Below are 23,678 nucleotides of genomic sequence, written 5' to 3' on the forward strand. Positions count from 1 at the left end.
CTAACACTACTGTGTGGAGTTTACCTTCCCAGAGAAAGCACTTTTTGTTTGAGTAACTGGTTGCTGATATAATGAGTCACTCGACTGCCTGAAGTACCAGCGCGAGCGCTTTAAAGGGACTGACTGGGAATCCGAGTACAGAACGTGTATTTGTTTAGGAACAACGGGCTTTAAATAAACCACTGACTCACCTTGTCACGTAGATGATGCTCTGCAGCCTCAATATTCAAGGGATCGTCAAAATTCAAAAGATCCTGGGAAAAAAAACAGAGAACATGACAGGTTTCCCACTCACTGCATCACACGCAGAACCCAAATTCCCAGTGAAGAACGGAACAAAACAAAGCAAAGAGGACCAGCAAGCCCAGTGCCATTTTCTCACTACCTTGGTGGTGTCCCTGCCAAAGGAAACCGCAAATGAGTCTGATGACTGCAAACCAAATCATAAGACAATTAAAGGACAACAGCAGCAAGGCATTTGAGCCCTTCTGGTGGCAGGCCACACATGGCCCTGTGACACTCCTCCCTGGCAGTGACGCATTTCTATTTGAAAACTGAGACAGTTTTAAGCCCAATTTTGAAGGAACATTCAAATTTTCAGGAGGCACAATTCTTGTTGATTTTTGCTCAAAGGTAAACCCTTAAAAAAACTCTGCAAACATCATGGTGATAAGGTAGAAGTTTCCTTAATGCCATCTCCATAGAAAAGCAATTTAATTCCCTCCTGTGAAGAAACTATGTAACCTAGAGCATGAGAAATAGGGATGTTCTAGCAGTATGAGAAAAACAAGAGGAAAAGAACTGCAAAGAGCCCAGGAACTAAAGGCATGTGGGGTCAGGGAGCAGAAAGTCAAAATAAACCTCCTATTTCTCAGTTTAATCTCAAATACTAACTTTGGAAGGAGAGAGGGTCTAGGGTTAAAAACAACGGAGAACACGATGCTGCTGGAAAGAGAATCGTCATTAAAAATAATACTGAACCACAAATCCGTATTCTGCCTGCAGCCCAGATCCTTTCCCCAGTTTAGTTCAGTCTATGACAGAGTGGAATACTGCTGTTCCACAAGTGTGAAAGGTTCCTGTCAGTCTCCGACTCATTTTCAGGCAGCAGCCAAGGCACCACACCTATCCACCTCATTTTCCCCTCTCTTTCTTCCAGAAAGTCCCAAAAGAACCTGCAAGACCCGTGTGATCCCAGTGCCAGCTTTCCGAAGCCTCCTTATTCATAAGAAGGTGGCTGTGGGGGAAATCCAAGAGGGAAGCTGGGAAGCACGGCTCTTACTGGCCATGACAAATCCCTGTGGTCTCCGACACACAACCATCACTCTCTGCAGCTGTTTGCCCTACAGATTATTTTTATGTGCAGTTCTGCCCCTGAAGGCATTCCTTTGTACTTCCAGTGGATTTTACTCCCTTCCAGTTACTCATCATGCAGTGGGAGACTGACTGTGAAATGCAATTACCTTTTATTAAAAAGGCAAATGCTCTCCAATCTCCTAAAATCAATTTACCAGAGAAGTTGTTGAAACAAATCAAGCCTTGGGGTGCCAGGAAATCCCAGCAAATTGTAGTCAGTCACTGGCCTGGGCTATGCTGGAGTTTCAGAAACTCTCCACGATCCCAGCGACAGCACTGGAAGCACAGCCACCCCTCTGTCCCTGCAGGCAGTGGTGGAAGGAATTCCTTCCACCAAAAACAGGCTGAGACAAGGGAAGCCCACAGCAATGCTCCTCATCCAAAGCTTTTCACAGCCTCCTTTCTACATCCTGGAGTGGCTGGGGTAGCTCTCTCCAGAGGGCATGACAAATGTGGCCCCCAAGGTAGTGCCGCTCTTTGCTTTCTCCTGACCTTCCTACCCAGCAGCAATGGCTGTGGAAAGGGACCATAACCCTGGAACCCCTAAAAGAGGTAACTTTTTACAGTAAAGACTTAGCTTCTCCACTTTTAGGACAAAAGCAACTGTTGCATCCTGCCTGCCTCTTACAGCTTCCTGCCCTCTCCTCCATTTTCAAGGAAGGAATTTCATACTGCATGGAAGATATCAAGTAACATGTTATCAAAATGTCCCACAATATTTCTAACCAACAGTAAAATGGATGTACAAAAAGCTGGCACTTCAGACCATCTGTACTAGCCTTGCAGTTACACACAAAAAAAAAAGCACAAACTGATTTCATACTTGTACACCCTCCACTGAAGTCGAGGGAAATAATGACCTAAACTTTTAGAGGCAACACACACGGTTCACATTAGCAGATGCTCAAGCTAAACAAGGCAGGAAAAAGAAAAGAGGATATGCAAAATATTCCTTTACTTACAGTAAATAAGGAGTTTAATCCCCAGACAACATCCTGCAAAGGAAAAACACAGTCAGTTAGACGTGCATTTCAGGTGTTTTGAACACATTCACATACTTAATTTTTATATTAATCACTAAATTACTGGAAATTAAATCTAGATTAAGGGTGATGTTTAACTAATTTACATCAAAATATTGAAAAAGCTTTCCCATTTCATGGACACTTGATATTTAGGAGTCAGCAAAAACCAAATACTGCATATTCAAATAAAAGTTCAGATCTGTGTGTACAGGAGCCCTACTCCTGTTGCTTCTCCACTCAAGGAGAAAAATAATACCTTAGTATATGTCACCAACTGAAAACTGCATTCCTTAGTTTAAAGGATGGCTATAAAACTTAATTCAGCAATGCATTCTTAAAATGAAAAAATTAAAATGGTGTCAGACAAATACTTGAAACTGTCAAAATATCAGAGAAAAGAGAGTTAGGTGTAGTATGAGTATGAAAAAATACTGTTCTTACATAAGAATATGTCTCAGATAATTCTATTACCTTTAAGTACTTATTTAAACACACTGAATAGAGGGGGTTTGCAATTTCTGCAAACAGGAAGTTTCAGGGGAACCTGCCTCCAAATAGTGTTACCAAGCAGCTTATTTTGGGGTTCTGTTAGCATTGACCTCAGAGTCCACTGACAACCTTCAAAGAGAAAGAAAACGCACAACATCCAAATATTACAGAAGGAGATCTAAAAGAATCATCTACCACCAACTCAGAGGTTACACTTTTCTACCTACAGAAAATATTATTTCTTTTAGGAGCAACATAACCAAGCTCCCTACTGCAAAATTCCACTGCAGTCTGGGCATTGGAGCTCACACCTACCAGATAATTCAGTAAAGATCAGGGCTGATCTCGTGACAGCCTGCGAGCACTGGACTGCCTGCCCATGGAAACCACACTGCCTCATTTCCACCCGTGGGACAAAGGCTGCCCATTAATAATTTCATGGCTAAAATGCGCCTTTTACAATAAAGATAAAGCCTGAAAGTTAAAACTTCCTATCCATGGCAAAGAACTTCAATAACTGAGTGCATTTCAGCTTGTTTCCTGTTCTGGGCCCTCTGCTGAGTGGTGGATCACAGAAATCCATATCCCTTAAGGACACCATGCAATTATGTCTTAATGAAAAAGACATGATGTCAGCATTATGTGGAAAACAGCCTCTCATGATCCAATTTCCTTTTGATCTTGCACAAATAACCTTACTCAGTTTATTTGCTTTAAAAATGTGAATCTGCCCAGCACAGCTGACATTGTGTTTCCAGTTTCAGCACCTTGACATGTGTGGCAAAACCAGCAACTTTTAAAGGTACTCATGACCTTCAGTGGCAGCACAGACACAAACTGCATGAAAGGAATGACCCAAACACTGAATTACAGGGAGCCCCTTCCACTGCTGCCCTCAGGGGCTTTACTGCCCTCTGAGGATGTTTTGGGGGTGGTGGTAATAGAAATGTGATACCAAATTGTTTTCCCATTACATAATAAATTGCTCCCAAATTCTTATTTGCTGAGCCCTGGTTTTAGGGCTTTGGGATGCTTGACTCGTTCAGTCTGGCTTTGCACAGAGATTCATTAAAAAAAAAATAAAATGACAAACACAAAAAGAAAAAAACCCAGCAAAACTTTGTAAGGTCACAAGTTGTCAGAATGCTGTACATTTTCACTGCCATTCTAGACACCAAAACGCATAACGGGATTATTATTATTATTATTACTACTGAATAACTTATGTGTGAAATTCTTAATATAATTTTTGATGTTTCCACCTATTCAACTTTTATGACTTGCTGGATTCATTTTATATCCTTGCACGGCTCCATAAAAAAATAATGCTAAATTCCTACCAGAGGGCAACGCTTTTTGTAATGAGTTTGAGGCTAGCTTGGGTTTAAATCTAGGATATTGAGAAAGGGAAATGGGATGGAACAAGAGCGAAACAAATACTTTGTATTTGAGAAACTTGACACTGTTGCATTGCAGAAAGAATGCCTTTGCATTACTGACTGCAGAGCTGCCTGCTGCATGCAGATAAGCACTGGTCTGAATGCATTTTCTGATGGAACTAAAGGATGCACGAGCCACCAAAGATCCTGTCAGATTTAACAGTTCAAAAACTTCTATTCTCTTTCAGTGTAATAAAGCATCAGCCTTGGTTTCAAACATTTACCAAACTTCTGCTTAAATACTCTGAAAACTGAAAGTTGGGCATAGTACAAGGACTTTTAAAGGTTATCTCCACAGGCAGGAGCAGGACAGATGGCAACTTAAAATGCTAAAAGTGCACACCTTGATGCTGCTGCACCTCAATGAGAACTCCCTTGTAAGAGGAGCATTAGACATCTCTACCTGACAAGGTAACACCTGACAAGTCTTTTTCCTTTACAAAGCTGCTTTTTATCAACTTTCTTCTCCGTGCTTGACATCCAAGTGAGAGTACAAGTGCACCCACTGCTGAGGGGTCACTTCAGAGCACAGCTGAGAACCTCCTGTGCTTTTTGGACCAAAGCACTCAGGTCTGCCCAGGCTAGACCCTGCAGGCAAAGCTGCTGAATTGCCTGAGCTGCTTTACCTGGCTCCAGCTCCAGCCTTGCCCAGGCAGCCCTGGTCCCTATTCTCTGTCCAGTGTCCCAGAGGCTTTGCATAAGCACAGATGACACCCATGGGGTTAGATGCTTTTGGGAGTCAACAGCAGGTCTCGGGAAGGCAAGTGAGTTTAATTAACATCTACTTTGTTAGTTCAGAGGATTTAAGTACGATACTTGAGCTAAATAACCAGGGTTCCCAAGCAGAGCACTACCTGGCTAAATCCACAGCAAGTGGAAGAGGGAATAGAGGGAAACACACTCTGCTCCATGGCAATATCACCAGTTTGAGGTCGAGAGTGGGGAAGTCAACACAAGCAAGTCAGAAGATCAGACAATTGTAAATAACCCTTTATAATGGTCCCTTTTCGTTCTGGAGTATTTTTGTGTTGCACTTGAGTGAAAAGTTACATCAAACCCCTGCCCACAGATTTATTTACAGCATGCCAAATGAGGAGAAAAAGACCTGCCACTGCAGCAGTGTTTAAAGTTCAGAAGCAATAAATCAAAATCCTCAATACAGCTTTTGAAGTCGCCTCTCCAGAGGCCAGAGAGTCTCAAAGCTTTGCATTTGCAGGAGGTCCTAATTCAGTCACCAGCCCTTCCCAAGTGACAGTTCTCACAAGCACTTCACAAAAGCAATGCCACTGAAACCATGACACAAACAAGGGTTTCAAAAACACAACCACAGCACTTCTTTTCAAGAGAAGGCAGACATGTAAATTGCAAATTAAGATTTTCCTTTAACAAGCAAACTATATTTAATACATTAATTTAAGCAGAGAGAAAGCCAGACAAAAGCAGCTAATGAACTTCCAATTAAAGAAACTCCTTTAGAGATCCAAGGAGCATTTCAGATCTAATAGATTGATTAAATCAAAGCTCGTTGCTAAACCACTTTTTATAAACAAACAATTTAAGCCACTCAGATGAACGAAAGGAGCAGCAGTCATTTAATACAAGATGTCTGAAGCAAATTTTTTTGGTTTGCTTTATAAACTGAAGCAACAACTCCGATAAAACAAGCGTCCTGGAGCAGCTCTCTGCTATCCTCTCTGCCTATGCACCAGCTCCAAGTGATTTTCCTCTTCCATTCACCTTCTTCCATCATATCTTGAAAACAAGCCCAGCTTCTTCCTCCCTTCACTGCAGCCTAGAAAGCCAAGCACTCTTCGTCCCACTAAGCCCCACCTTCACCAGGCTCTGTCATGCTTCTCCTCCTCAAACACCTGGAATTTCCCCCCATGGAGTAACCACCTCTCTGCAACCCCTAAAATGTACCTGAATACACAAAATTTATCACTGATCCTGGGATTCAAAAAAAAAAAAAAAGTTTTCTTTCCAGAGATGTAGGTACTTTTTAGCTTGTGAAAAAATCTCTTCCCTCCAAAACAGTCTTCTCCCAAATAAAATTCTGTTTTGTGTTTCCTCTCCCATCTCAGAGAATTCCTGCAGGAGGAAAAACACTATTTCCACCTGGAATAAGTCACCCACAAAGGGCATCTCAATTCTCATGTGCCTGCCATCTCAGCCCATGCTTCCCACCCAAGCACAGCAGCAGCTTACAGAGGGCTCGGGGGAACTTAAATGGCATGAACTGCTCCAGTTAGCAAACACAAAAAAAGGAGGAAGGCTGGAAAACGACTTCTTCTGTGCTTAAATATATGAGAGGGAAGAAAAGAGGAACAATTCCAGTCTGTTCCTCTCCCAGACCAAGCCAGCTGCGAATTGCCAAGTATGCAGGAGCACTCCTGTAAAATCCCTCACTTTTGTCACTGCCTCCTTGACATTTGTCCTCGAGGGTACTTCAGGGCAGGCAGATAGTCTTGTATAAATTGTTCCCTGGGGAATTCTGTGATAGCTCCCTAATGAACTACACTGCAGTGATTAGGAACACTAAAGCCATGCCCTCAGGAGACCAGTCTACTCAACTGATTAAAGTTGACACAAATTGCATATTCAGAAATCAACAATTTGGTGAAAACAACCACTGTTTAATCAGACTTACTAATGTACTGCCCTGCTCTCCTGACTCACATGCCAGCAATAACAGCTACTATACCTAAACCAAAGATTTGGTTTTACCAGAAGATACTAAAGAGAGAAAGATATAAAAGAGAGAAAATGAAAACTTTTGCAAATGTTTTATGAAGCAAAGGCTACGATAAGACGTTGAGCTGTGTGTTTTCACCAGCCTGGGCAGGTACAGAGGGGAAAGAAATAAATCACTTCTTACAGAACTGATAAAGCCAATTTATAAATCAAAATACAACACAGTAGAATGCTGCAGAAAAAATTTCCTGAAGCTTATTTTCAGAGAAAACAGAATGTCAGATCTACACAGAAGATTGTCTTTAGTGGCTTACATCTTCTCTTCACAAAATAGTAGGTCTGAAGTTTTTTTGTCTGGGTCTTATTCAATTTTTAGAGGTGGAGAAGAAAGACAAAGAGACCCATTCCAAAACAGAACTTGAATAAATCAATAGCTGTACAATGGCACCATAACACTGAGAAAAAACGAGCAACAAGAATTAACGTGAATGACACAGAACATACAGGTTTTCTTTTTTCCCTTCATCCTGAAGACAGTGACAGTTATTGTCTGTTTAAAATACTCCTCTGCACTGATTACATATGGTTTTGACAGCAGACCACCTATTTTCCTTAAGATGATGGATCAAAGTTTTGTACTTTCAAAACTACTCAGGTTGATGCTTAAACATGGAGGTAAAGTTAACTGGAAAAGTTAAGTCACAACCCTCTGATTTATTTCTCCAAGAGATTAGGTTTGGCATTTGCATGATTTCAAATAAAGTAATTTTACTGCCTGAAGACAACAGCAGAACTACTGCAACAAAGAGGGCAAAATTTTCCCATTTAGTATTAAACACTAATTAAATAAGCAAGCCTCTTAAGGATAAACTCCAAACAGCAGTAGTTTATTGAAAATGAGTTAATTCCTTTTAGATTAGATAATCTAATAGCACAGGCAGATACTTATTAACCTTGTATCTGAAGTTATGGGAGACAAATTCCTGAAAAAAACCAGCGCTTTCCTATAGGTGGGTATGAAAAGCTGTCTGCAGATCTACAGTCTAAGACCACCTTGACACTTCCCATTCCTGCTCCTGTGTCTCCTGACAGCAGCAACAGCCACTTATTTATGGACCTATTTCCAGCTGTAGTTGGTTAGAGGTCATTGCAGAAGGAACAGCTTGACTTTTAGAACCAATTCTGCAATCACAATACACAGATCCACTTCTTCCGTTTTTAAAATCAATCACTCCAGATATTTTTATGGCAAAGTGAAAAGGGGCATTTAGGAGAAAGCTGGAGAATACCAAGGAGTATCTTAACCAGGCAGGTCATAGTCATGGCAAACAGGATACAAAGAAGTGAATGTTGAGGAATAACAGAAGCTACTAAAGCACTTTTGAGTGTGAAATTGGGATTACAGAAGGGGAAGAAGCAGAGTATCAGTGTAACAGCAACTGTGTTAATTCATATGAGATATTTAAAAGTTGGTATTTCCAGTGACATAAAATCTGAGAACAGAATTGGAATTAAAGCCATTATTTGCTTTCTGTCTGGAAAACTTCCATTTTGATCATCAAACCTAAAAGCAGGAGAAAAGCAAGTTCAGACACTCTGAGCAGAGGCTCAAAATAACGCAACAGTCTTCAGCTTCAGCCTTAATTCATAAGAATTATCTGTTTTGGAGAGGAAAGTATACAATAAAATGATGCAGGACATAACAGAATGGAGACTGAAAGATAAATAAGCTCCTGTTGCTAACTCATAACTAGGTTAACAATTAAGAATTCTCTACACTGTTAAAATACATTTTATCAGATAATTTCTACAGATTATTTAACAGAGTTTTGCTTTTATTTCAAAAAGCTTCTTCAAGTTTCTACCCATTTGATACCGAAACCAATTACCAAAAAGGTCACAGCAGTTTATTTTGAAGGATTTTTCGTGTAAGAGCTCTGCTGCCACCACAAGGATTCAGAAGATGAGACATAATGTGAAACTTCAGCCTTCTAAAGGTTTAAGCACACAAGCTCCATGCACGCAGCAGCATAAAGCAGAGTTGGTTTGTGCATGTGGCTTTTGATGTGTGTTATCTAATTGGAATGGTTTTACTAACCATGGAAATGGCTGCATTAGTAATTCCTGGGAATTTTTGTTGCAGAAGTACAGTACATGCCCATTCTCAAATTCAATATCTTAGCAGTGGTTCAGTGTTTATCGGACAAATTTGGGTACTATTCCTCCAGAAAACCAGTCTGCCTTCATATTACTGATGAGAGGAATACGAAATACTAATTTACAAGTCCATCACTGGCCAAGAATGAATGCCATGCACAGTGCTACTGTGCAAACTCACACAGTATTATGGAGACGAGCAGGTGCTCCAAGTCACAGTTTCCAAATGTTCATAGAGGTCTGGGTTCAATGGGACCTTAAAGCTCATCTAGTCCCACCCTGCTGCCATGGGAAGAGACACCTTCCACTAAACCAGGCTCCTGCTCAAAGCCCCATCCAGGGGGTTGGAAACAAAGGAGTCAGGAAGGCTGGATTAGTGGGGGCAGCTAGCACAAAGAGACAAAAGTAACCTGGGTCCCAGCTCATGGCTCTCGTTTGCTGTCGGTCACTCCCCATTCCATGGAATTCTGTGCTCTGTAGTGAACTCACACCCACCACAATCTTTAATGCACTGACAAGTAACTGGACTGTGTGGTCATACTGTCCATAAACAGCACAATTCCAGCAACAGGAAGAGCTCAGTGCTCTGCACTGATTTGTCAGGAATATCAATGGAAATTAGCAGACATTACTGCTGGTCTTGCTCACATCATCCTCTTGCTCTTGGCAACTGCTGCCTGGGCAAAAAAACAACAGACCCCCTTACCAACCATGGGGTCTCAGGGTCATCTGCAGTCCCACCAAGCTGCAAACCCTTTTAGCAGTCACAGCAGGATTTGTGCAGCTACACTAAAACTGGCAAATGTTTCTTTGATCAGTCAGTACCGTACTTGTTCTAGTATTGCCACCAGCACGTGTTAAAAGACAAAAATCTCAGTTGTTTCCAGAGCAAACCACATTATCTGTCTCTTTCCAAGTCCATAAAAGGATTTTTAAACTATATCTAGTTCAATGGACGCATCTAAAATGAAACAGTACCTTTAATGTTCTAGTTGGAGCCCAGCCAGTGCCATCGATTGAGTGTTCTCTCAATAAACTGGGAAAAAAAAAGACACACATATTATACAGTGCAACTTCTAGTTAAACTGTGTCAGAAATCTTCTCAGAAAACATTAGGAACTTAGGAAGTAATTGCAAAAGAAGATCTACTTCTTTCACTGTATATAGTGGAATTTTAAACCACAGGAGCTGGCATGTCTTCCTAAAATTACATTCCACACAGTGTCATAACAGAACTCCCGACCTGAGCAAAACCTTTGTCAAAACACCTGAATAAATTTTCCTCGAGCAGAGTAAGTGTGACAGAAATCCTTGTGACAGTCTCTACGTTGAACATTTTTTTTATTCACTGAGCACACAGATACATTTTAGAACACTGTAATCTTTGGTGGAGAGACAAACTTGCAGAGCAATGCATCTCTCACCAAAACTAGCACAATCCAATCCAGAAAAGGGTATTTTGGGAGGGATATCTAATTAGCAAAAAGAGGATTATCATCCTCTCTTCTCTGAGAAGACTTTAGCTTCCTAGAGGCAGGGATAGGAAAGTGAAACAGTTTTAGTCTGTCTGCTCAGGAGGAAAAAATTCCTTATTAACTGTAATACATGCTCTTGAATTCTGGTATAAACACATATGAATACATAAAATAAGATACAGACTTCCCTATATGCAGATATCCAGCATGGAAATTTATATGACCAGCATATTATGCTGCATATTAAGTCAGTGAAGCTGCTGACCTATTTACAAGTTGAAATCATAGAGGTGTGTTCAGCTCTTCAGGTATTTCTGGACCTTTCCAGTCCAAACCTCAGCAGTTACGAGAAGGAAAACTACTGGAGACCAGGGAATAGTGGAGAAATAAGCTGAAGTTTTGCTCACAAAAGTAATAATATGAATGAGAAAGTCTGGATTCCACAACCATACCTTCCTTTGTAAGAAGCAATATAAAACTGAAATCTCAACACAGCAAAGTGGCAAAGCACAAAAATTCACCACCAGCAGCAGCTTCTGCTACTGAAAAGACACTAGTCTTAAACCATTAGGTTTTACCAATTTTCAGGGTGACATGTATTAAGTAATTTAAAAAATCACAGCAGACCACTAGACCATACAAGCTATCCAGGTAGTTTTTATTGAATGCACAGAGTTTTTAATCCAAGGAAATACACTCTTCGTCCACTGACCCCTTGTCCTCCTAGAGAGGCTAGGAACAGCCTCTTGTCACACCAGACAAGACCATTCCACCTTAACCGTGCTGCTAATCTCATTTCTGTGCCTTTAAAAAGGTAAAATATGCCATTGCCACCAGTGCAGCTCAAAACTCATTTCAAGAACACTAAAAATAACATCTTGTGGCTGAAATTTTTGTTCATATAACAAAAGTGAAAGTGAAGAAGACTGTTCCCTACAAAATTGTGCTGCAGTACTCCCCTTTGTCTCTTCATATAACTCACTGGGAACTTAAAAGCGAGGAGTAGGCTAACATACACAAAAAATCATAAAAATATTCACTGACAGAGCTCAGAGTGCCAGAGCATATCAGTTAAGCCTCATTAACAGCTCTGCAGCTTCCCAAGCCCTCAGAGCTCTCTCTCCAGTGAGGGACACCTGCAGCCAGAACTTGAGGAGACACTCATACCACTCCTAGAGCTCTGGTAGGAAAGCAGTGAAGACAGGTAAGTGTCCCTCAGCTCAATAGTCATTCCTCATTTGCTGATATAAGTAATTTATAGAGCAGTATCCTCTTTCTTCCTACAGATTGGTAATGCTCATTAAGCCCCTAATCAGAACCTTTTCCCACAACCTGGTGACTAGAGAAGCTGCATCCCGTGCTCTCCACAGGGATGACCCAGATATAAGAGCCAGCCAAGCAGGTCTGAATAGCGAGAGGCTCTCTCAGCATCACACACACAGAATGAACACCTAAATGAGCAGAAACACACAAAAAACACGAATTAGTCTGCTGAATGAAGAGGCATCTGCATGTAGCTCCTGTTCAAAGACCTGCCATCCATGGATCCTGCTGCCACAGGGGAGCTGGGCTGACAGGAGGGTGAGTTTGTCAGGGGGGGACTTCACCAGGAACAGGGAAGAACAATAAAACAGCATTTCCATTTGAATCATAGAAGAGTTTGGGTTGGAAGGGACCTTAAAGATCATCTAGTTTGCTTTGTCTTCAGCTGTAGAAGGAGCTAAGAAAAGACCAGTGTGTCCTCAGTCACGGGGGACTGGTACTGATAACCACGCCTCACCATGTGGGGTTTGTATCTACAGAGACCTCCCAGGATACAATTTCAAATCCTTATATTTGGGTTCCTGTGGGAAGATTGCAAAATCACCATTTTGAAGCTATGGTAGCAAAAATCATCACTGATATGACCAGTCAGCTGCTCAGCTTTCACCCCATCAAGTATTTCTCATTTTGTAATTCCTGCATGGAAGAAGGCTTTAAAGAATCTTTTCATGTTAAATACAGAGCACCCTAAAGAGATCTTGCAAAAACATCTACTGTCCTGGGAACTGCAATATTGCAGTAAGTTTAAAACCTTCTGAAACTCCAGCTGACATGACCTGACTTACAGCTTAAGTGACTAAAAATTCCTGTAATGGGGAGGAGATCAGTCCTGGAGAAACCTTCACTTTTTCTATCCACATGTGCAGTGGATGCAATATCCACAAGTGTGGTCCAGACCTAATTAATATGATCTATTAATAATATGGTCCAGAGTAACTGCAATCATAAAGCACAGAGAAATAACACTTCTCCTACCCAAAACTATTACACTTGACCCCAATCTTAACCATTTGGTATGTTTTAATCCAGGGATGATTATCAAAGCAACACCATGATGTATGTTTAGCAAAAGGTAGTTGGGAAAGACACTGATGAAGATTTTTTTCCCTGCTTTTAAAAATAACTGAAGCTATTTTAATGTAAAGATTCCTGTGTAAGTTGATTGCAGGTACTATATATAGAATGCATTCTCCATTATAACAGGCATAAATCAATCTAAGTTATTTTAGTTTTTCCATCTAAATGGTTTGATATGTTAAGGTACCTAACAATCAAATAAAGATGATGTTTCAGTGCAGATGCTGAAAAAACTGTTTCACTTCATTAGAACTACAGTGTTCCAACACTACATTCATCTCTCATAATTAGAACCATTTAAAGGCAGGAAACAGTGAAATACCCAGAAGAGTGTGTTCAGAGAAGCTGTGGCTGCCTCATCCCTGGAAGTGTCCAAGGTCAGGCTGGACAGGGCTTGGAGCAACCTGGGATAGTGGAAGGTGTCCCTGCCCATGGCAGGGGGTTGGAACGAGATGGGCTTTAAGGTCCTTTCCAACCCAAGCCATTCTGGGATTATGTGGATGTGATGCTTTATTTAATCGGAAGATTTTGTAGCGGAACTTCAACTTCAGCTATTGTTTAGTGTCTAGTATTTCTGGTTCCACAAAGCTCACTTGTTTGTTCCCTTACTTGCACTACCTGACTCAAAGAATCTAAGTTCTCTTAAGGCTGACGAGCCTGACCTGCCTAAAAAGTGTGAGAGATTGCCCTCTGAAAACTTCACTTTCACCAGGATCTTGAACACGGCACTAAAATGATTTTAAATCTACAGAAAAAATACAGCTTTTTTTTTTTAAGTGCTAATTTGCTACACATGTCAACAACCATTCTGGATCTTCAGAACAGCTTTCAATCTCACATTGTCATTGCATCTGCTTCATCTACATTTTCTTTTACGAGCCACTAACTTGAAAAATGACAGTTATGTTTCTCACTTCTGTTTATGGTTGGCTCCTGGCCAGTTTCACCATCAGGTACTGGTGATGAAACACTGAAATCAAAGTTTCAGAAACCGATTTTTGAGAGGAAACATCTACTATCAAGGAAAACTACCCAGCAACAGAAGCCTCTCATTTTGGTAAAGTAAAGCTTTCAGACTTATCTTGACCCCAAATCTTCTTTGTTATAACTGGTACATGTGTCGTCTTAGTGGACATTAAATGTTAAAATAATCAAATGACAAGTATAGAAGAGCTACTGTCAAAGTTTAAGGAACATTTGTGAAATATGAAGGCTTTTCAAGCACTTTACACACTCAGGTATTAAACAGTAAAGCCTTGAGTCCCATCAGGGCCTGAGGATATTCAGTTATAAGGGAGAAAAAAAACAAAACAAAACAAAATTTTGTTTAGATTGGAGTTTACATTTTTACCCCAAGTAAAACAAAGCATTAAGTCTAAACCTGGCTCTACAAGGCCTCTAATGCACAGCAAGAATGATCCCTTCAGCAGATTCCTATATTCCTATACATGCCACTGATTTGCAGAATCTGTGGAAAACAACACCACCATGACAATTCCATACAATATTTTATCAAGCAGATAAACCTCCAAGGTTAAAAAAACCCAAACCACATGCTGGTGCTACCTTAGGCAGATTTCTCCCGTCTCTGTAATGTTGGGATGCCAGATCCTTGTCAAACACTTCACCTTTGGAGGCTGCCAGGAGAGAAAACAAATTACCATGTTATCCCTTGAAATAAAACTCTATCACTGTTACAACTCACACAACTGAGAAATGCAAATATATTTGATACTCACAGTCGAGGTCTGGATGTTAAAGGCACTGATACATAACCTACAGGAGTCAAACTAGATTTCTCTCCCCTTTCAGCTTCTCTCAACTCTTTACAAAAGCTAGGCTGGTATTATTAGGCTTTTCCTCAGAAAAACATAACTTTAAAGAAAGGCAAGAAAATTTACTCTCTTCTCCTAACTCTGTCAGTGGAAAGAAAACATTCTAAGTCATTCTTAACACTCAACCAGTAAGACAAAAATTTAAACCAAGAAACTGCAAAGTGTTTTCCTGGATGGCATATCCAGGTCAGGGGTTTGTTAAACCAGAGAGAATGCTATGATGATAACTACATAAAAAGAACAACTTCTTTTGAACAGAGACCTTCCTGTTCACAGTTGGTCATATTCAAATTTAAGACACTAAAAGAAAAAGCTACCAAACTTATTTTCAGGCAAGATCACCAAATTTGTGAATTACATAGTGGGTTTTGGAACACAGATTCTTAAAATACAGTCTCATTTGCTCTAGTTTTGTGAAGTAAATAAAGAGTGGGTCATAAAAATTTCAGTAGCTTAGCAACAGCACGTTGTTCCATCCATGCTCTCCCCATTAGGATTTGCAGCTTTCCATCAGGCAGATTATTCCTTATAGGAAGTGCACTGGAGTACATCAGCACAGACCAGCACCTTGCATAATTTCAATTAAATCACATATTATAGATGTGGAGTTATTTTCCTCCACTGTGTCCCATAAAGTCTTCAGTCAAGAGACAAAACAGCCAAACAGTTATACTTGCAGCATGATGTGTTTTGTGTCACCATTTTGTTCTCAATTTTCCAATTATCTTTTTAATTAAATATTTTTTTAATTAAGACTCCTTGGAAAAAGAGGTAAGAAAATACACATGGCACTGAGACACCAAAAAAACATCCAAAAAATATCTTCTAAAAGAAGAAACACCCATCACCACAACTCATCCGCAAGTTGTAACAGATTTTGACTGAAAAAAGTCTCAAACTCTTTCCTTTCAAAACAAATGCTGGTTTTAGAAGTTTCCTAACAGCACAGCTTTATATTAGCTACACCTTCACATTGTTTTGAAAGATTATGCCTGGTTCTCAAGTAAAGGAAAGCAGCAGTATTTATCCCATGCCAGTAGATCAAGATAAAAGAGTGAATTTCTACCATATGTACCTTCAAACAGGGAGTGTGTTGATGAGTAGGAAAAAAGATTTATAGAAACTCTTTAAAAAAAAAAAATGAAATCCCCAAATCTTCACAGTCATAGTGAATTAACTGGTGTCTCATTTTTTTGTATCATGAAAACAAAAGAATTTCTTTATCCTTTCAAAGTCTTTTTCATTGCTGAAAATTAGAAAAACCCACTTTTGACAGTAAGACAAAGGTTTTCTCTCTCCCTTCTCCTCTTCCCCTGTTAGACAGACAGGACAATGTGGAGCACTGTCATAAAATACATCTTCAGACAAAACTTCTCCTTCGAGCTTGTTCCAAGTCTCCTTAGCCCAACAAATCCCCACAAGATTTCCTCAAGATGATGTTTCATTTCAACACCTCCAACCATCTCCAGGTCACACATGTGACACTTTGCACAACAAAGCTCACAAAATCCATTTATTTCACTGCTCAAACTCTTCCTTCACCTCAGACACCAGAAGTTGCACAGGTAGATCCAATCTCAAATGGGGGGCACAGCAGTGACTGCATCTGTTCCCTCCTCCATTTCCAAGCAGCCCAATGTTTTGGGATCCCTCTTTAGTTTTGGCAGTGGAAACTGTCTGCCTTTCCCATCCATCCTCGGGCCACTTCAACATACCCATGAACACACGCTGAAGGTACAAGAAAGCTTTGCAAGTGTTTGAGAATTCTGTATATTCCAACTTCAGTTTTGGTGGAAGCTTTGCAGAGCAAGCTTCAGTTTAAGTTTGTCTCATTTCTTGAAAAATGAAAGTAATAAATAATCTCTCCCTTCCACTGTTCTCCCCAAATGACAGACTGATTATAAACTGCTAATCAATGAATGAACTTAATTAGCAGTTTCAGATCCTGATAATTTAGCACTCTAAAAAGGACACGTGTACTTAGAGGTATCTGTCCTGTAACTCCAGTTCTTCAATTCACAATCTTTTCCCTAGAGAAAGGATGTGGTTCCTAAGAGAAATTTGGAATCTATGTTATTTGGAATATTTTCTCTAAACACTAGCTAGTCCCAAAGCATTCTTTTGTACTGGATGAGAGGTGTTAGAATTGTAAAATATCTAATTAACAGTTGCTGTAGATTTTTCTGCCAGTATTGAGCAGGAAACCATCATAAACCAGAGACTTTTTAATTCTGGAATTTAAGAATCAAAATAGTCAGACCAAAATTAAGATTTGGCTCTCCAGTTATACATAGCAAATACTTTTCTAAAGCAGTGTTTTTCAGGTGGACAACCGAAATACAGTAATTTAAGAAAATAAAACTAGTATATATTGTGTGTGTTCCCCTGTGCCTAAAATTACCACAGGGGGTTAAACTGTTATTATTGAAGATGACTAAAAAATTAGACAGCAGAGAATCTGAGAAGGTTTCCCCCTTTATTTGAAGGTCATGTTGGCCATGACACTATTTATTCAAGTTAGAACAAGGATGCAGTGAACCTTAAATGACCACCTTTGTATTTATTATATATGAGCATAACCACAACAAGCTACTAAGGGTGGCCTGTATCATAGTCTGAAAGTCTTTGGTGAGGGTAAGGGGGACTTAAAACACCCCACAACCAAAACCATCCCACTGCAAACACTACCTAAAGCACCTACATGTACTAGCAGAAGTGTATCAATAAAGACAGACACGATCCTAAACACTGTAAAAACAAAACAGCTTGAGCAGATAATTCTTGACCAATACTACTACAAAAGGAGAGAAAAGCTACCAAAATAATGAAAGGGAAAATTCAAAGCTGTTTCAGAAATGCTATAGTCCTCTGCAAGCATGAACTTTACATAAGATACAGTATATATCCCATTTATCCATAGATTATAAAGGAATATCAGGAACTTGAAGGCATCTTCTGGAATGCCAACCATGCTTTCAGAAACATAACCTTTCTACTCTACTAGCAGTGCTAATGCACTGTTCTCCAAGCTCAGTCTGGGAACTCAAGCTATTACCTTCCAGGCCACCACACCTCCTTCATACTTTTACACAAACAATGCTGTGACTGCGACTCTTACATATACATAACGCTGAATTTAGGCCTGGTGCAGCTGAACATGAGCCAAAGGTCTTCCCAAAAACATTTCCCTAGGATCCTCACCTATACATTCTTCAGCCTCTCTGAAAGCAAAAGGGGTCTGAACTATCAACACCAAAAGTAAGGAAACAAAGCAGAAGGATGGGGAAAAAATTACAAAATTATCAAAAGCATTCAAACTAAAAGAAAATGACACTTCCTTCCTCCTGAAATTCATATACCTAACTTGCAAATATTGCAACTCAGTTGCTCAAATGAGTCTAGTTTCCTTATGTATCAAGCTATCAGGATACATAAGAGCAGCTGTAATTCCAGAGAATCGGAGATGTGCCTTAATTGTTTTCCATTTTGGGGGACAATCTTGTTCTTTTGATAGCTAAACTCTGAAAACAATGACTGAAGTTATTTTTATTGTAATTGCATCTCTCCTCCCTTGCAAGGTTCTGCAATTTTAGTAAAGTACAATCATGAAACATCGAGTCTCAGACTTGAAAAGGCCGAGCTGTCTGGAGCTTTCCATTTATCTACAAGAAGATATCGCAATTATTTCCTGGTCCCCTGAAAAGCTGCTTGCTTAATAACCATTGAAATTGTTATTTTTTAAAGATACTTAACAGCCTGGGAGAGTAAAACTGTTGGAGTTGCCACTTGTCACTGTATCTGTGCATTCCACATCCTCACTGTATGGTCCCAGAGGGATTAACACACACAGGGCAAGGAGTCAAGGACAGGGATTTGTTCAGCCTGGAGAAGAGAAGGCTGAAGGGACCCTACTGCTGTCTGCAACTACCTGATGGGAGAGTAGAGAGGAGACTGAGTCAGGCTCTTCTTAGAGGTGCACAGTGATAAAAGCAAGAGGCCCACAGACAAAAAGGAAAATTCTGACCTGATATAGGAAAAAAAAAAAAAATCACAACAAAGGTAATTAAGCACTGGAACAGAGGCCCAGAGAAGCAGTGAGATCTCCATCCTAGGAGATTTTGAAATGCCAACTGGCCCAGGCCTTGAGCCACCAAACCCAGCTTTATACACTAGCCCAAATTTGAGCAGGAGTTCAGATGACCTCCAGGCAACAAAGATTTTTCTATAAACCCATGGTACTTTAGTAACAGACACAAGATCCTTTCTCAGTCTCAATGCCAAGTTCTCTCTGAAGTCCCATCACCTGGAAAGAAAATCTAAACTGACAACCATTAGACTAATGACAAATACTCACCACCATATTGTAGGCATCAGGAACTTCAGTTTCAAACTGAAACTTTCCACCTTGGTAATAGCCCTCATCTAGAAAAGGAAAAACAAGGAAAACAGTTAAATAAGAAAAAACTACAAAGACTAAAATAATGGCAGAGGGTTATCAAACACTTAACCTAGTTACACCACACCACTAGCTGCCACCTAATCCAAACAGCATGCGAGCAGTGTTTTCCTCCCCTCCCAACATTTTTACAGCAGAAATTTGAAGTCAGTGTCAACAGTCCCATAAAAATCCACCATCCTGAGCAGAGTAACAGGTGATACCAAGTTAGAGAAACCTTGGATTGAGCTTCTCATATCTGTATGAAGAACATCCTGCCATGTGGCACACAGCACCACCTTACCAACCCTTGCAATGAGCTGGAGAAATACTTCACTTGCTAGTGCATGCTAAATCCTGCTCCAGGACTTTGCACATCTTCCCAAACTTATGCTAGCAATCATGTATCATGAGCTGTATGAATAATGTGTGCAAGAGCATGTTTCAGTGCACTACAATAAAAGAGCAAGCAGGTTCTTTTATTGTAATTATCTTAGGATGATACATCAGCTAGGAAAATATGTCTGCCTCTCTGTCAATCTCAGACTCAATACCGAATTATTAAAATGGCTACATTTTATAATATGACATCTTAAAATATCTAGTTACATTGAACCAGAAATAATATAATCGGGTAACAATCAGCCTGCAACTCTTGAGGCAGCTGTCCTTCGAAGCTGAAATGCTTGCAAAGTGATCTGAAATGTCTGCCTGGCACTGCCACTGCTTTTCATTAAATAAAGGGAAACAGGTACCTAGCCCACACCCAGCTCTGGGGGTCTGGGACATGTCAGGAATGCTCAGGCTCAAACCACTTTGAGTACTCTCGCTCTCTGTACCACACGGTCCAGCCACAGTGCAGGCCTGAAGGCCAGGAGGGCTGGTTAGCATTGTAGGAATTATATTTTTTAAACCAACATTGCAAAGGAATGTTCTGTGAAGCAATCCATAGTTTCCAGAAAATAAGGGAACGCTTTTTAATCTATCCAGCTTGTTCCAAACTACAAAAAACTAGCTTCTCTACTGTAGGTCAAAATCTTCTTTCCAGATGCTGTCTCCTGGACTTGCTGCCTCCCCCATTCCTACACAGATCTTCTGTCTTCTCCTACCAACCCATGCACCACAACCACATGCTCTGGTTTCAGCCTGTAGCCTCCACACTGCTATAATCACAGGAGAACAGTCAGTTCCTACCCTCCTGCTCTTTGCCATCTTTTAGCAGCTGACCAACAGAAAAGGAGAGGACATCATCCTGTTCAATAAGGCAAACCCTCAGCTGGAGAGGGGCGAGCCAGTAAAAGCTGATGCTGCCAGAGATCCCCCCCAACTTGCACACTATGTCCAGTGCGCCCCTCCAAAGGACTGTGCCTGAAGCTGGGAAGTCCATCACGGCCCAGCTTCTCCCCAGAGCCTCTGGGACAGGTTCAGAGTATGGAAAAAGAAGATGGTTGGCTTCCCCACCCCACCCAGCACTGCTGGCAGCTGCCTCCACGCTGAGCTGCACAGCAGAGATGCAGCCCTCAGCCTCTGCAAATCTCCCTGGAATAACCTGTCCAGAACACACACTTTTCAAATCCATTCTGCATTTCCACTCCAATTCAATTTTGAAGTGTGGTGGATTTATTGATCAGCCTTCTCAGGTACATTATGCTTTACTAGAAAATCAATGGACATGCACTGATTTTTACAGGGAAAAAACCAAGATAAAAGTATGTGGTGGTAGTGGATCAAGGGTTGGACTTGATGATCTCAGAGGTCTTTTCCAACTCGGCTGACTCTGTGATTCTATGTATCTTTTGTTTTCATATATACTGAGATAAAAATCAGTAAAGAAAGCCATTACTGAAGAATGAGAAGTGAAAGGTGAGTTAATACCCCCTAGGAGCTCAAACACCACCATTTATCCCACAGAACACAGCTAACAGCACTTTATCCACTGTCTAGCACATTATAACAGCACTGTAATAGCATTTTAACCAACTGTCAGGAATTCTAACTATTTCCTAGTACAAAAGTTATTTTCCTTGGCTTAATTTTACTAGTTCCTTGATCTTGTGGGCCTGGAGCAAAGTGTGCTGCAGGTCTTCACATTGCACCCCTGCTAAAATGGAATAGATGCCTGCTGAGGGATGTATCTACATGTGCCTTATGTCAAAGTAAATACTCCGGTTTAATGAATCCTCAGCTGTCCAAAAGAAACATCCAAGAACAGCTCCAAGGGAGGAGAGCTGGCCAAAAGACTGTCAGATTCCTGCCAGCCAAGCAGCAAAAGCAAAGCCACGCTCCACGTGGGTCTGCACACTGGAGACACCAGGCCCACAGCCACTGCAGAGTGCAGGAACAGCAAGGTACGTCCTTGGCTCCGAGCACAGACAACAAGATCAGCCTGACACTGCTCAAGAGACACACGGGGTGGGGAAAAAAAGCTGAACAGTTGGTTTTCATTTTCTCTGCCCTTCTCCACCATGCAGACCTAGCTCAGGATAGCTCCAATACCACCCAGTCACAGGAGAAACTCCCTGTGTCCATGTGCAGGATGTAACTGGTGTCAGCAGAATAGAAGCAGCAGGACCAGATGGTGAAAGAACACCCGTTTTCCTTAAAAACATATTTTAGGTGAGGTCAAGCACTTTCAAAACTGTATATTTACACCTCCACAGGCTCTAAGAGATACCTCATCTATTAACTCAGCTTTCTTGTATTTGTTTTCCCGTGTTCTCTGTAAGGCTGAGAAATCTCTGGAAGAGCTGGAGCACCTTACATGTTGTGTGTGCCTCACGCTGCAGGCCACTTCTACATCCTTTCAGATCAAGTCTTCCTCAAAGACCATACAATACTCATCAGTGCCTTGCCTTACAACTCATTTTCTGTTTTGGTTTTACCTGGACATCAATCCATGCTAGCACTAACCAAAAATTACACTGGTCACATTACTGATCTCGTTGTAAAATAAGCAAGGACATATTTACCCAATTGGGAGAGCAAGGTATCTCTCCTCCCTCCTTTTACAATTCTCCCTTTATGTTAGTGATCTTTTCACTAAAGCACCAATAAAGTTACTCATTACCAATCACTCAAATGTGTATCAACAATTCATACTTTGGAGGGCCTCAGTACTCAGCCAGAAATCTTGCACTGCATTAACAGGATAAGCTTTCATGATAAAGTCATCTTATGGCATCTCAAGCAAGGAAATAAGTTCTCAGACTGGGACAAAGACCCTCAGCTTTCTTAGGCAGAGAGAAGTGGTGGGAAAAACTGAAGTTCTGGCAGAGTTACCGATGAGGAAAGCGCTATAAATAAAACCATCAACTGAAACAGCTTTAGCACATAACTTAGGAAGTTAGCCACTGAGAGTCTTTTGCTAAAAGGGAATATATCTGAGTTCCAGTCTTCCTCCTACTGCTTAAATTTTTGTCTTTTTGCTCTGCATTAGCAGAGCAAGCATCCCACACACTTCAGCCTCAATTTTCATTACCAACAACCAGACTCTAATCTTAGTTTGCATTTGTAAGGTGTTTTGATGCCTGAAAGTGCTGTGGAAGATACTAAACCAAATTATTTCACCACATTAAAAGAAAATGCAAGATAATTAGGACAGGCCACAAAGAATGCACTTGGGATAGCTGCTCCTTGAACCAGCAGCATTGAAATGCTCAGCCATGCTCACAGACATTTCTCATTCTACGGCATGCAAACCACAAAACAGGCTCTTTATTAATCCCCCCAGAATGGGACTCTAAAATAACTACACTAACCCTACACTGCTCCAGCTGCCTGGGAACTGCAGGAAAATTGCATTAACCACACACACTCTTCTAGTGTTCTTCATGTGTAAGCCACCTAAACTCACCTCCTTTACTTTTTTCCAGGTCATTACCATGTTTTAGTCTCAGCTTCCAATTTTGTGCTCCAAATATCAGTGCAGCAGGCAGGACTCTGCCTGTGTTACAAGCATATATCTCCTTATTTTCCCTAGATTTTAATCCAATGTGGTACTGGTGAAAAATAAGAACAGAGGCAAGTGTGGCACAAGGGCATTTTTCAATGACAGAACAATTGTTTCAGATGACAAAAGGAAAAAGAAGCTTCAGACAGCACAGAAAGCCAGCAGTGTGTGCCTTGGGAACACAGAGTTTTGTCCACTGCGGCAGTAAAATCTAAGGCTTGCCCATTTTCTAGCAGGCACTACTATATTTCCACTGATGGTGCACTGCAGAATTTAAAGCTCTAATGTTAGAAAACAAGAGAACTTAAACTGAGAGCCTTAAGAAGTAAGTCCATGAAGCCCTTTGCTGTGCAGGCTCCCACTCCTGTTTATGCACCTCATCAGTCCCAACAGGGCGAACCGCAAGGCAGTGCTGGATATTCCCTGG

At 40.8% G+C, this 23,678-nt stretch overlaps 1 protein-coding gene across 3 annotated transcripts in view; it reads right to left on the bottom strand.

Annotated features, from left to right (window-relative positions):
* The window catches only part of UBE2F (ubiquitin conjugating enzyme E2 F (putative)), a 66,016-nt gene that overhangs the window by 27,077 nt on the left and 15,261 nt on the right, over positions 1-23,678 (bottom strand). For all 3 annotated transcript variants that reach the window (XR_007904407.1, XM_051786806.1, XM_051786805.1), the window contains 5 exons: positions 19,222-19,289; positions 14,599-14,669; positions 10,136-10,193; positions 2,319-2,351; positions 192-254 (listed from right to left, as the gene is read on the bottom strand). Coding sequence is in view for 2 of the 3 variants with exons in the window: in XM_051786806.1 (XP_051642766.1) it covers positions 192-254; positions 2,319-2,351; positions 10,136-10,193; positions 14,599-14,669; positions 19,222-19,289 (293 nt within the window). In the remaining variant the exon portion in view is untranslated. The remainder of the gene's footprint in view (positions 1-191; positions 255-2,318; positions 2,352-10,135; positions 10,194-14,598; positions 14,670-19,221; positions 19,290-23,678) is intronic.

Source organism: Manacus candei, unplaced genomic scaffold, assembly GCF_025592945.1.
Source record: "Manacus candei isolate 608988 ecotype Guabito, Panama unplaced genomic scaffold, ASM2559294v1 h1tg000023l, whole genome shotgun sequence".
NCBI lineage: Eukaryota > Metazoa > Chordata > Aves > Passeriformes > Pipridae > Manacus > Manacus candei.